General features: G+C 42.0%; 1 protein-coding gene across 1 annotated transcript in view; it reads left to right on the top strand.

The window, feature by feature from the left end:
• The first annotated feature begins 261 nt into the window (after positions 1-261).
• The window catches only part of SEC61A1 (SEC61 translocon subunit alpha 1), a 21,116-nt gene continuing 9,173 nt past the window's right edge, over positions 262-12,204 (top strand). Inside the window, exons 1-7 of the mRNA XM_019658674.1 lie at positions 262-454; positions 687-754; positions 3,489-3,554; positions 3,645-3,723; positions 4,694-4,825; positions 6,647-6,756; positions 7,029-7,182. Of these exons, the coding sequence (XP_019514219.1) occupies positions 448-454; positions 687-754; positions 3,489-3,554; positions 3,645-3,723; positions 4,694-4,825; positions 6,647-6,756; positions 7,029-7,182 (616 nt within the window). The 5' untranslated portion in view covers positions 262-447. The remainder of the gene's footprint in view (positions 455-686; positions 755-3,488; positions 3,555-3,644; positions 3,724-4,693; positions 4,826-6,646; positions 6,757-7,028; positions 7,183-12,204) is intronic.

The following is a 12,204-nucleotide window of genomic DNA, read 5'->3' on the forward strand; positions in this document are numbered from 1 at the left end:
TCAGCTTATCCACCTGCCAGCACCGCTTCTGTCTCCAGAACCGACTCACTACCTCCCCCACACGCCCCTGCATTGCTAAGTCGCCTCAGCCGCACACTCCCAGTCCCGGCATGCTCCGCGCCGCCCCTTCCCCCTCAGGCTGTGCACCCTCTTCCCGACAGTCCCCGGAGTCCCGCTGCATGCCGGGAGTTGTAGTCTTCTCGGAAGCGGCGCAGCTGCCAGCCAGCAGCGCGTGGCAGGAAGCGGAAGAGGCCTGCGGACCTTCCCCGGCCCCGGCCCCGCCCCGCGCCGCGCCGCGCCGCGCCGCGCCGCTCATCCCGGTGCTAGCACTGACGTGTCTCTCGGCTGAGGTGCTGCACCCCGAAGCAGGCACGGCCGTGGGAAGCGTCGCTTCACGCGGAGCGGAGCGGAGTCTAAGCGGAACCCGGAGCCGGAGCAGCCGCCGCAATGGCGAGTGAGTCCCTCGGGGCAGCCCCGTCTTCTCCGGGATGGATCAGGTCCCTCTTCCCCACGCTGGTCGGGGCCGGCGCTAGCCCGCCAAGCCTGCCCGGGTCCCAGGCCCTGCTCGGGGTCTCCGCGTGTCCCCGTGCTCGGCCTGCCCCTACCTGTCCTGGGCGGAAGCCTTCTCCGGGTAGCACGGAAGGTTTCCTTGAGTCCTAACTCTTGTTTTGTTTCTCCTATCAAAGTTAAATTTCTGGAAGTCATCAAGCCCTTCTGTGTCATCCTTCCGGAAATTCAGAAGCCAGAGAGAAAGGTAAGTTCCTCAAATCGCCGTCAAAGGAGGCTTCGTAAAACTCTGAGCGCTTGAAGTTTACAGTACTATTAAAAATGGCTTCAACACGTCAAATGGAAACGCTCTTCTCTTCTCCCTGGAGTGTAGTTGTGTGTACTCATGATCCTGAGCTTTGTCAAAAGGTGACCTGGTTGTGGGAATTTCCACTGAAATAACACCGTGCTTTATTCGGAGCATCTTTTGTGCATGTTACTTCAGTGAACAAAGCCTCGGGTTTTCCCTGTCCCAAACATTGATCCTGACAGTAAATGAGTAAGGCCTCAAAAGCCTCAGGATGCTCAGGTTGAGTGTTACCCTTCCCTCTTCACCTCCAACTGGAGCAATTTATAGGTTGGATTTTTTTCTAGGAGATGCTCTTTGAAGTCAGCTGCTAAACGGAGCTAAGAGCAGTCACTTTATTCTGTTCAAATTAGTTTCTACCTTTTATGTAGGCTGTCACATTAACTGAGACTACAGGCATCTTGTGAACCTTGCTTTTTACAGTGGGCAGGTAAAAACATGGAAAAATAGAAATGTAGACTTAAAATGAATCTTTGTCGCAATTTCCACTGCTACATAACTATAGGCCAAGATGTAGTTGCCAGTGTAAGTAAAGCTATTAGACAATGAAGAAAAGTTTCATTGGGTTCTTTAGGAGAATGAATAAATAGTATATGTATTTTTGTCTTCACATTCTTTTCAGACTTGTTCATGCATTCGCTTATGTATATGTGTATGTGATATCAACATGGACATGGGTTCATAGAGTCTCCTTTTTTTTTAATTTATGTATTTATTTATTTTGACTTAAAACTTTTTTGTATAATTACTCCACATATGTACTGCCTTTGATGGGCCAATATGCAAAGCTCTTCTCACCCCTCCCCCTCAGCACTGTAGAAAGGGCATGGCTCTGGAGGCTGGCAAGCCTGGGACCCACCCTTCATACATCCTTAATAGCTGTGTGACCTTGGCCTTGTAGCTTAAGTGTGACAGATGGAGCAGTGAAAATATGTGCAAGGCATAGCTGTGGCTTCAGAAGGGATTAACTCTGGAAGATGCGATGTCTGATGGTGGTTTTGAAGGAAGAATAGAAGTTTTCTTCAAGTAAGGGAAAAGACTTCCAGGCATAAGGAATATACAAAATGCAAAGGAAAAGAAGACAAGCAGGTTGGAGGGTGTTATAGTTCAGTATTGATAGAATATAAAGGATAAGTGGGGAGCAATAGGAGTAAGACAGATTAGAAAATTACCTTGGAAGTAGGGTAAAGGATTGGAGTGGTTTCCAGGCTTTTGCAATAGAGGTGAACTATGGGAGTGGGCTAGGAGACGAGAATGAATTTAGGGGCTGTTTAAGAGGTAGAGTAGACTAGACTTGGATGTTCAACAGACCTTGATGTTTCACTGTTGAACTTGGCTGCATCCAGGAGAGACTTGGTTATTAACAAATGAGGAGTCTTGTAAAAATTGTCCACTCTTTTTTCCATAAAGAATCACTTTAGTACAAGCTTGAAGTGGTGTTGCTTTCCCTTGACTTCCTTTTTATTCCTTGGTGTGGTGCGATGACAGGTGGGAAGGGGAGCACTCTCAAGAGAAAAAAGTATTCTTTGAATTAACTCAATTTCACGTGGAGTATCTGAACATGGAATTCGCACTGTCTTTGTTTAGTTGCGTTATTGTGGCCTAAAGTGGTAGACAGAGGACTACAACTTCTGTTCTGACCAGAGAGCCAGAACTCTGGCTCAGTGTTTGCTTAGACTTCTTTCCCCCTCAAATTAAAAAGTATTTTAAGAACACAATTTTGTTTACTTAATACTGTCACTCACAAGGCATTTCCACATCAAAATCCTCAGTCTGCACAATAATTACTGTGTTTTTTAAGCCCTTTAAAGCCATTCTTGCAGTGTAGGCAGAAAGTACTAATGAAGATGCTCAGTTTTAGAGACAGAAGACCCAGAAGAATTCCCACTCTACTGCTTAGTACCAGAGGGGCCTTGAGCAGGGTGTCTAAACATTTCTAATGATACTTATTAGTCATTTATAAAATGATTCTGAATGTAACCTGTCCTACTTACATACCCAAAGAGATGTGAAAAGTCTTGAAGTTAGACAGTACTAGTAGTTAGTGATTCAGTTAAACTTGCAACTCTCCCTGCCCTTCCCCCAATATTGTTTATAATATTGTTTTACCCTTAATCCGTAGAAAATACACTATGTATGAAATCACAAATTCCAAATTAGTTAACTCCAGAATAAGATTTTGGTCAGTTACAAAACCCTTTCAAATGAGTGGTGAGGGCTCATATGTTGTAAGGGCATGTCTGATTTAGGAATCCCTTTCTGTTGCAACATTCTTTGATTTGGGATCTGATCCTAAACTGTTAATGCTAATAGTTAAGAGTACATGCTTTGGACTCAAACTCACTTCAGCTGTGGAATTTGCAACAAATTACTTAGCCTTTCTGAGATTTAGTTTTCTCATTGTAAAATAATGATAATGCTGTGTAGTGTAAGGGAATGAGATGATACCTGTGAAGGTCTTTGCATATGTGCCTTGTACATAGAAAGCATGCAGTATATGTACTTGTGTTTTAATAGTTATGTTTGGTACATGGTTTGGAGTGTTCAAGACTTTTCTGGTGAACAGAAAGGGATCTGATCTGAGTCCATTTCTAGTAATTATGAAAATAACGCCTTAATTCATTCTCTTCTATAGATTCAGTTTAAGGAGAAAGTGTTGTGGACTGCTATCACCCTCTTTATTTTCTTGGTATGCTGCCAGGTAAGCCCAGGTGTCCTGTTCTAGTATCAAAGTAGGGGGTCAGAGAGGGCTGGAGACAAATGTGCTGACTCTCTTTCTGTTTGCTTCCAGATCCCCCTGTTTGGTATTATGTCTTCAGATTCTGCCGACCCTTTTTATTGGATAAGAGTGATTCTAGCCTCTAACAGAGGTAGGACTGTGGCGCTCTCTCTGTGCTTCTTTCTGTACAATATGGGCTTGACTAACCTTTACTTAAATTACAGGCTTGGGTTTTATGTGGAGTTCAGGAAGTGTTTGGGAAGAATTGTTAGTGTGCTGTGCTGAATAGCCTTAGTAAATGCCGAATTCAGCACCGAGGAATATCATCATATTCAGAATTGCATATGAATGCAGTACAAAACCTGTAATAGCAAGATAAGTCTATGTCATAGAGCATTTTAAAAATGGGGAACCTAGAATGCTTTTTAAACAACTGAAATGATGATATTTCTACCTATCTTTCTTGTGTCTTTATAACCTTTGGAATGTGTAATTTATTTCTCAGCTGCATCTTTTTTATATCTATAGGTTACATATATGTGTCAAAAAAAATATGGAACAGTGTTTTGTATACTCTAACCAGTTACCTAAGGTGGGGGGGGGGGGATTTTGAACATTTCTCAGTACTGCTTTTGATTAACTCATTTTTCTAAATATTGTTCAAGTTAAATTCCCAAACAGTTGTTGGTATAGCTTATTTTAACATAATGGAAGTGAAAGTTTATTCACAGCCAGATACAATTGTACAGGCTTCCTTTTCACACTCTGGAAATTATTTGAATGTTATCCTTTTTTATTAACTGATGAAAAGACGAACCTTTCTTATCTCTGTGAAACCAGAATGAATCTCTTTATGGTGAATTTAAATGCAGCGATCTGTATAAACGCCATGTAACTTCCAAAACAGAATAACATGTTGCCTGGCAGACTGACAGAATGAATTGAATTGTACTCTAATCATTGATATTTTGGGGTTATTCTCTAAATTAAATGCTGCTAGCAGACTGAAGCATACTGGATTTGTATAAGGGGTACACAGTCATATTTTGCTTATTTATTTTCGTATTAAGGTGTGCTTTTCCAAGCTAATATTGGCTGTGTTCTGCCTCCCCTGTCCTTAGGCACATTGATGGAGCTTGGTATTTCTCCCATTGTCACCTCCGGCCTCATTATGCAGCTCTTGGCTGGTGCCAAAATAATTGAAGTTGGTGATACCCCGAAAGACCGAGCCCTCTTCAATGGAGCCCAAAAGTGTAAGTGAGATTTTGAATAATGTTGAGAGATCTGTAGTTGAGAATTTGAGTTTACTGTAAAGTTTGGGGCATCAAAAGAGTTTTTTCTTTGTACAGTGTAACCTCCTTAGCCCACCATCCCTGCAGCTGCTCTGTGGCTTGTGTTAACAAGAAAGTACTTCTGGGACAGTCATGGTGCAAGACACTTGGATGGACTGGACAGGGTAGAGGGGAGGATGTCCAGTGCCCCTGAGTCTATATGATTGAGTGGAAGGAGTTGAAGACCTGTCATAAGAACTCAATGGAATAACATTTTTAAAACATCTCTCATTGCCTGGCACATAATAGGTATATGACAGGTGTTGTTGTTCTTCTGGAAGTTTAAAAGGATTTAACTTAGGGGAAAGGTGATCCTCTCAACCCAGCGCTACTATTTGCTCTGTGTCTTTGGACAGTTAGATGACAGGTCTTACATCTCAGATTCTTCATCTGTAAAAATGGGGACAATATTTGCCTCATAGCAAGTAATAAGTGTCACTAGTAACAATGACCAGTCATCAGAATGATCCGTTTTCAGCCTCTGGTTGAATTGAAATATACTAATTAGGAAATGATGTTTACAGTTTTTTACCCAGCCATGTTTTCTTCCACACCAGCATGTGAAAGAAATCTTTTTAAGTTAGTAGGTTAAATAATTGAGTGAAGCCGGCTGAGTGGCTCAATTGGTTAAGAGCTTGCTCAAGAGTTTGAGTTCTGAGCAACAGCGGTTCAGTTCCCGGCCTGAGCTGAGCAGCCATTGAGCTGCCATCAGCTTAAAAAACAAACAAAAAAAATTGAGTGAAAAAGATTAATTTAATTTAAACTTGTCAGTTTCAGATACAAATCAGGATTTAAAAATATATACATGAGTTACTTTTCAAAAGTATAAATAATCGGCTGTTTTTTCTTTGGTCTTGACAATTTTTTAAAAAATTTTTCTGCCTTAAGAATTCAGTGTCATTGAGCAGTTTTATAAAAGTCAAATAGGGACTACATTTGATGGGCACTTTGGAGTAAAATTTTGACTAACCTGGATTGACAAACGAACCAGAAAAGCTGAACTTGAAGCCAAACCCATACTTCGAGATTCACCTAGTATTGTGGAACCAGTAAAAATGTGTCGATTACATTGTGCAATCAAGTATAACGATATAAGACCATGAAGACAGTTCTACAAAAAAGAAAGCTGTTAGGCCAAGAGAGCTTTGTTACAGAGGAAATGGGATAAGTGACTAAATTGATAACATTGTGGGGGTTTTCCTTAAAGAAAACACATTACATGCAAACTGGGAAGGTGTCACTTTATCCCAGAGTTAATCATTTGTGTTCTGGGCTCAGTCCTGTGTGATGAGCCCACAGAGCTGGCCCAAGCATGTAGTTCGACTCAGGAGCTCTCCAAAACCCAAGCAATCTGACCCAAATTTGGGTGCTGTAGGTTGATGATATTACCAAATTGTGTGCCTTGGGATGCTGTCTTCAGTATATTTTGCTCCCTTCCCTTCCATAAGAACCAGATTTGTCATGTCCCAACTCTTTTCCTTCTCCTGTCACTGAAAGGAAAGTGAGTTTAAGAGAAGGTGAAATTAAGGAACTCACTTGCTTCTGTTAACAGGCATTGAGTTATCATGTACTTTGATGATGTGACTGTTGGGTGTTTCTTGGACCGAGCTCCTTGGAGGCAGTATCAGTATTCTTTATCTTTGTTCTTCCTGGTGCCTGGCACAGAGTAGATGTTCAATAGCTATTTGCTCTATGACTGTGGAAAGTACTACTTTGAGAACATAGTTTTCTTTTGATTTCTAGTATTTGGAATGATCATTACCATTGGCCAGTCTATTGTGTACGTGATGACAGGAATGTACGGGGACCCTTCTGAAATGGGAGCTGGAATCTGCTTGTTAATCACCATTCAGGTAATTGTTATGCTGACATTTCCCCTGGCTTATACTTCGCAAATAACAAACCTGAACCATGCATAAAAGAAACTTTTACTGGGAAGGAGCCAAAGTGCTTGTGTTGGCTGTTCTAAACTCACCAGAGGAAGGCTCTGCTGTCCACTGTCTATTCAGCCTTTAGCATTTTTATCAGAGAAGCCTCTTACAGAGGAAGGAAAGAGCCACGCCTGTGGGGAACAGGAATGCTGTCTATTTGAGTTTCTTCACTTTCATTTTTTAAATTTTTACAGCTCTTTGTTGCTGGCCTAATTGTCCTACTTTTGGATGAACTTTTGCAAAAAGGGTACGGCCTAGGCTCTGGTATCTCCCTCTTCATTGCCACTAACATCTGTGAGACCATCGTGTGGAAGGCGTTCAGCCCCACTACTGTCAACACTGGCCGAGGTAAGGGCCCTGGGCTTTCCCGGGGACTGCAATCAGTAAAAAGTACCAACAGATACAAAGCAAAAGACACAAGTTGCCCCATTCCAAGGAAAAATCACCTCTATTTTAGGTACATTACTTCTGATTTTTCTATGTGCATGTGCAAAATTTTTTTTAAAACAGATAGGCTTCTCATAATGATACATAACTTGTATTTTCCATATCAGAGTATTTCACAGACATTTGCCATGCCAGAATACAGAATCCTGTTTTATTTTTCCTAGCACAGCATGGACTTTATGGGAAGGATGAAACAGCATGTATTTAACCAGTCTTCTGGTGGATGTGTAGGTCATTTCCAGTTTTAGTTACTACAACAGACAAACAGTGAGCATCCTCATACTTTCATCTTTACGTATTTTAGCAGTTGCTCTCAGTGAATACATTTCTAAAAATGAAATCAGTGAACCAACACACTTGGTCATGCAAGGGGCAACTTTGTGAAAGAGGCCTGAACTTACTTGGAGTTCACATCCTGGCTGTTCCTATTAATAGTACATATGAGGTGGGACAATTAAGTTTGCAAACTCATCTTAGAAAAAGTGCTAATACCTCATTGCTGAATATCACTAGGGTCACCTTTGAAGTACTCCCCTTGGGAAGCTATGCACTGATGCCAGTGCCTAGTCCACCCTTCATAGCAATTTTGGAACTCTTTTTCTGGAATGGCCATTAGAGCCATCGTGGTATTATCCTTGATGTCCTGAATTTCATCAAAATGTCTCCCTTTCAATATTTCCTTTCTCTTTGGGTAAACAAGTCACTGGGGTCCAGATCAGGTGAGTAGGGAGGGTGTTCCAATACAGTTAATTTGTTTACTGGCTAAAAACTCCCTCACAGACAGTGCTGTGTGAGCTGGTGCATTGTCATGGTGCAAGAGCTGTGAATTGGCGAAAAGTTCAGGTCATCTAACTTTTTCATGCAGCCTTTTCAGCACTTTTAAATAGTAAACTTGGTTAACTGCTTATCTAGTTGGTACAAATCATAATGAATAATCATTCTGATATCAAAAAAAGGCTATCAACATCGTTGCAACAAGTTCGCAAACTTAATTGTCAGACCTTATAAGTGGTTTTGGGCAAATCCCTCTACTTCTGACTGATCCTTGGTTGCCAGGATGAAATGAGAAGTAACATGAAATAACATGATGGATGCCTGGCCTATAGTAGATGCCTATCAAATGTTAGTATTTTATGCTATACCCACGAGTGCCAAGGACATATTATAAAGGATGTTTTTAATAATTTCCAATTATTCTAATATAGGGAAGTATGAGTTATTAGGAAAGGGGATCGACATTCATCACTAGATATGTTATTTATTTGTAAGAGTTCTGTGAGAAATAAGTATGTATACATATTTGAGGTTTTTTTTAATTAAATCCTGGAAACCAAGTCCCTGGGCACATGAAGGCCACATGTGCCCAACAGATTACAAACAAAGAGCATAGCTTAAGGTAGGGGACTTCATAGAAGAGTGGGCAAAGTAAGATTTGATTCCTCCCTGGGCACTTTTTGGAACTGTAAGAAATCCAAGGCAAATGGGGAGACGAGGGCAAAAGACAGGGCTTTTCAGGGATGGATGTGAAAAGTAGGAGGACAAAAGCTAGGAGGTCAGGTGTATGGCAAGACTATACTGTACCTGGCCTGGGTGGCATCCTGAGTTATGGGGAAGCTTTACCAGGGTGGCGCCAAGCAGCCACCTTCCATTCAGGAGCAGGCCAGTGAGGCGATGGGATTCCAAATGTGGAGGGTCACCTAAGACTGGAGTGGAAGACAGAATGCAGCTTGGTAACTGCTCAGTCTTCTAGCTTGGACAAGCCAACCTGTCCAAGGAAAGCATTGAGTGAGGGCATTAGGAGAGAAGAACGTAAGAAAAGGACAAAAGGGCACTTTCAAGGGTGATGGAAATTGACAGCAAGGGTGGGTTTGTTTTTTGGCTTTAAAAGTGTCAGTGTCAACTGGCAATGTTTGAGAACTAGCTGGAGAGAAGGTGTCCATGGTCACGTGCATGTGGGCAGTGAGCAAGGCTACAAGACCGCCATGCTTGCCGAGGCATGAAGGGAAAGGGAGAAGAGTAGGGTCACGAGACTGGGCCCTGGAGAAGAGCAGAGGTCACAAGGGCTAGGAAAACAGCATGGCAACTACATCTGGAATTCAGCTGCAACTTGTCTTGGTGACATAGGAATGCTTATTGACTGATAGCCTCTTGGGTCTGGAAGAATAACCACTGTTTCTTCCCTAGACAAGTGGAAACACCCAAAACAGGATTAACAGGGGCAGCCAGAGATTCAGTGGGTAGTGAATTCAAGAAATAATTATGTGTTTCCAAGATAGACCACATGTAAGGCCACAAAACAAGTCTCAATAAATTTAAGAAGATTGAAATAGTATCAAGCATCTTCTCTGACCACAATGCTATGAACTAGAAATCAATTATAAGAAGAAACCCGGAAAGCACACAAACACATGGAGGCTGAATAACATGCTACTAAATAGCGTGTGGGTCAAAAATGAGATCAAAAAATAAATCAAAAGCTATCTTAAGACAAACGAAAATAAAAACACAACAACCCAAAATCTATGGGATACAGCAAAAGCAGTCCTAAGAGGGAAATTCATAGCAATGCAGGCCTATCTAAAGAAATAAGAACAATCTCAAATCAACAGACTATCTTTAGTCTGGAAAAAGAATAGCAAAACAAGCCCAAAGGGAGTACAAGGAAGGAAATAATAAAGATCAGAGCAGAAATAAATGAAATAGAGACCAAAAAAACAATACAAAAGATCAATGAAACCAAGAGCTGGTTTTTTTGAAAAAATAAACGAAATTGACAAATCCTTAGCCAGACTCACCAAGAAAAAGAGAGAGATGACCCAAATTAATAAAATCAGAAATGAAAGAGAAGTGACAACAGATACCACAGAAATACAGAAAATTGTAAGAAAATACTACGAGCAACTGTATGCCAACAAATTCAGCAATCTGGAAGAAATGGATAAATTTCTAGAAGCATACAATCAACCAAGTCTGAACCAAGAAGAAAACAGAAACTCTGAACAGACTGATTACTACCAAAGAAATTGAATCAGTAATCAACAAACTTCCAACAAACTAAAGTCCTGGACCAAATGGCTTCACAGGTGATATTACAGACCATTCAAAAAAGAATTAATACCTATTCTCCTCAAACTATTCCAAAAAATACAGAAGGAGGGAAGGCTCCCAAGCACATTTTATGAGGCCACTATCTGATCCCAAAATCAGACAAAGATACTACAAAAAAGAAAACGACATGCTGATATCCCTAATGAACATAGATGCAAAAATACTCAACAAAATACTAGCAAACTGAATTCAGCATAACATTAAAAAGATCAGGGCCAGCTGAATGGCTCAGTTGATTAAGAGTTTGCTCAAGAGTGCAAGCTCTGAGCAACAGCAGTTCAAGTCCCGGCTCAAGCTGTGCTGCCTCTGAGCTGCCAACAGGTGGCAGGATGGCCCAGCTAAAAAAAAAAAAAAAGAGGGCCACCAAGTGGCGCATGGGTCAAGAGTTGGCTTGGGATGCCAACAGAGCCCCAGTTTGTATCCCACATGCAGGCCAGTGACTCTGCGCCCTCTACAGCTGAAATGGTGAACAACAGCTCAACCTGGAGCTGGGCTGCCATGAGTTGCCAGGGACAGCGTAGGCTGCAGTGGAGCTGCAGTGGGCTCCCATAAGCTACCGTGAGCAGCCGGCAGCTGCCATGAACTGCCAAGAGCCGCCGTGAGCAGCCATCCAGTGGCTGGCAACCGATCTACCTCACCCGGGAAGAGCGCAATGATAATACCAACATGGGCCAGTGAAGCGACGTCCTCCACAACTAGACTGCAGAACAAAAGGACAGCAACTTGTCTGTTCCCTTCCCCCAATTCCCCAAATCTTTAAAAAATAAAAATCATACACCACGATCAAGTGGGATTCATTCCTGGTATGCAAGGTTGGTTCAATAGCTGCAAATCAATTAACATAATAATACATCACATTAACAAAATGAAAAATAAAAATCATATGATTGGGCCGGCCGAGTGGTGCTTTGGGTAAGAGTTGGCTTGGGACGCCAGCTCTGAACACCAGAGCCCCGGTTTGGATCCCACATTAGGGCCTATGACGCTGTGCTCTCTGCAGCTAAGATGGTGAACAACAGCTCGACCTGGAGCTGGGCTGCCGTGAAGCAACAGCATAGGCTGCAGTGAAGCTGCAGTGGGCTGCCATGAACTACCATAAGAGGCTGGCAGCCTGCATGAACGGCCGGCAGCCAGCGTGTGCTGCCAAGAGCTGCCGTGAGCAGCCGTCCAGTGGCCGGCAACCAATCTACCTCACCCGGGAAGAGCGCAATGATAATACTAGCGTGGACCAGTGAAGCGACGTCCTCCACAACTAGACTGCAGAACAAAAGGACAGCAACTTGTCTGTTCCCCTCCCCCAATTCCCCAATAAAATCTTTTTTTAAAAATCGTGATATCTATAGATGCAGAAAAAGCATTTGACAAAATCCAGCAGCCATTTATGATAAAAACTCTTAGCAAAGTGGGAATAGTGGGATCATATCTCAACATAATAAAGGTTATATATGATAAGCCCACAGCAAACATCGTACTCAATGGGGAAAGGCTAAAAGCTTTTCCCTTAAAATCAGAAACAAGACAAGGCTGCCCACTTTCACCACTTCTATTCAACTTAGCTCTAGAAGTTCTGGCCACAGCAATCAGACAAGAAAGTGAAATAAAAGGCATCCAAATTGGAAAGGCGAAAGTAAAATTGTCATTATATGCAGATGACACGATACTATATAGAGAGAATCCGAAAGACTCCACCAAAAAATTGTTAAAACTGATAAATGCATTTCATAAGGTAGGATACAAAATTAACATTCAGAAATCAGTTGCATTTGTATACGCCAATAATAAACTATCAGAAGAAGAAACCAGGAAATCAATCCC

Source organism: Hipposideros armiger, unplaced genomic scaffold (assembly GCF_001890085.2).
Source record: "Hipposideros armiger isolate ML-2016 unplaced genomic scaffold, ASM189008v1 scaffold_286, whole genome shotgun sequence".
NCBI lineage: Eukaryota > Metazoa > Chordata > Mammalia > Chiroptera > Hipposideridae > Hipposideros > Hipposideros armiger.